Consider the following 2,195-nt stretch of genomic DNA (forward strand, 5'->3'; position numbering starts at 1 on the left):
TTAATTCATCAGTGTCCTTGGTAACGATGAAGCAGTCATCGACGTATCTGCAGTACAGTGCGGGGTGGTGGTCCTGCAGCACTGTGTTTTCTATGTGACACATGTAAAAATTGGCAAAAGTTACTCCAAGAGGAGAGCCACCAAAAAAACACCACTACATCTTTCAGCCATTGAAAAAGTTTTACAGGTATTTCAAAACTTGATCAGTATGGTTTGTTTTATATAAAAGACGGTTGTCTGTCTATTATGTAGAGATAGTTTTAGAACAAGATCAACATTTAGAGGGAAATGGTAGCTAATTTGTATGCATTTTCACAATCTGTAAATTACCCTCTGTATAATATGTTGTGTAGCTAGCTGTAGGACAACTATTGTAAGCAAACAGGTAATCACAGGATTATTCTGAATATTTTGTAAAGAAAATCTTAGTACTGATTACTTTTAACAAAAACTTGCTAATAATGTACAAACTAAGAATTTCAAAGAAAAATGAATTAATTAGCGAAAACAAGTAAATTTTCTCAAGTTTTATTTCTTACCAAGTAAATAAATAATTTTGAAATTTTGTGACCAACAGAGTCTGAATACACATAACTGAAAAGCATAAGTAATTGTCAACACCTTTCTGAAAACTATTAGCTATGATACATATATATTTTTCATTATATAAACATTATTTGTTCAAATTTCAAGTAACAAGTGCATTACTTACTGTTGACTGCAGACGATCTAGGTTTTTGTCATGCACATTGTCACTTCCTTTATAATTCTTTAGAGCATCATTTAAGCCACGTTGGAAGCCAGCATGGAGTTTTCCACGAAAAATGTAACCAGATATGGCTGCTCCTAACTCTAGCATGAACACCAGTACTAAGAAACATGAGAACTTAAAAAAAAATTGCACTTATTAAAAGGATATCAAGAATGGAACAATACTTTATACCAATACTTTCATAATTGAATTTGTTAATTTCAATTACTAATAACATTAAAACAAAGTGGCAAAAACATATTTATTAATAGTTCAATAAAATTAGTTGTATATTACATTAACATTCATTTGTAAATTAATTTGGAATAATAAATTTTGCTCTGCAGCTAATTGTTGATATATATATATATATGTCATTCCCAATTTTTTACTTCAATATTGTTTTTTCAATAAACAAGATGAATAAATATAAAAAAGGGGTCAAAGTGGATAGCATGTCATTTTTAATTCTTTGTTGTTCTCTGAATATGAAATTTACTAGATTTATAGCAGCTTGTACTACACAAAAGAGGTTTTGCTGATACAAACATTTGATTCAAAGATTCAATTAAATGTTCAGGGATGCAGACACACGAACAGAAGCAAACGTATAAAGCACAACAGGCCTATATTTAATATTTTGATATATATACAAAAGTTCTTGACTTCAGAATTATTATGTAAATAACAAAAGTAATTTAAAATTTATAGTTAATTGTTTTGATGATTATTAGCATTTAAATTATGTAAACGTTAATGGCTTGTACTTCATTTGTTTCACAGTCTATGTTTAAAATGTTGGTATTAAAAAATTCAAATGTCACATCTGTTACACCATTTACACTTTTGGTATAATAAATTTATACAAAGAATGCCATAAAGTTTTGCTTTTACAATATATGTAATAAGATGAAAAGAAAATAGTTTGGCCAATGGTTAAGAGCTCAGTTGTAGACTTCATTAACTATCTAAAGCTCAATTGCAGTGTAGGTTGCAATTCTGTCATATGTGTTACAATGTATTTCCTCTAAAGTTTTCTCAAGCTGATAACTAAACTATAATAAAAATAATAGAATCAACTGCAAACAAACTTGTCCAACTAATCTAATGTTAATAAAAACTTTGTATCAGCTAGCCTTAAGAGTCTGCATTGAATAATAGCCTTCTAATTTCTTCACTGATATCTGTAGTATTTGTAAGGTTTGAATGCAATACAATAAAGGCAGACTGTAATGGCTGGAGATGGCTTGAATGGGTAATGAAGAAAAACTTTAATATAACAGCAAATGTACAACGTTTCGACAAGGTTTTGTCATCATCAGGTACAAGTAATTTACACTGACACATATATATATACATATATATATATATATATATACATATACAGTATTGAACAAAGAAGTCACATGACCAGATATTGTTGCAAAACTTAGAAGAGGTATCT

At 29.1% G+C, this 2,195-nt stretch overlaps 1 protein-coding gene across 1 annotated transcript in view; it reads right to left on the minus strand.

Moving 5' to 3' along the window:
* Window positions 1-712: 712 nt before the first annotated feature.
* The window catches only part of LOC106475337 (tetraspanin-7-like), a gene marked incomplete at its 3' end in the record, with an annotated part of 16,000 nt that continues 14,517 nt past the window's right edge, over window positions 713-2,195 (minus strand). Inside the window, exon 3 of the mRNA XM_013936025.2 lies at window positions 713-886. Within this exon, the coding sequence (XP_013791479.1) occupies window positions 713-886 (174 nt within the window). The remainder of the gene's footprint in view (window positions 887-2,195) is intronic.

The sequence above is a fragment of the Limulus polyphemus genome, unplaced genomic scaffold, assembly GCF_000517525.1.
Source record: "Limulus polyphemus unplaced genomic scaffold, Limulus_polyphemus-2.1.2 Scaffold8424, whole genome shotgun sequence".
Lineage (NCBI taxonomy): Eukaryota > Metazoa > Arthropoda > Merostomata > Xiphosura > Limulidae > Limulus > Limulus polyphemus.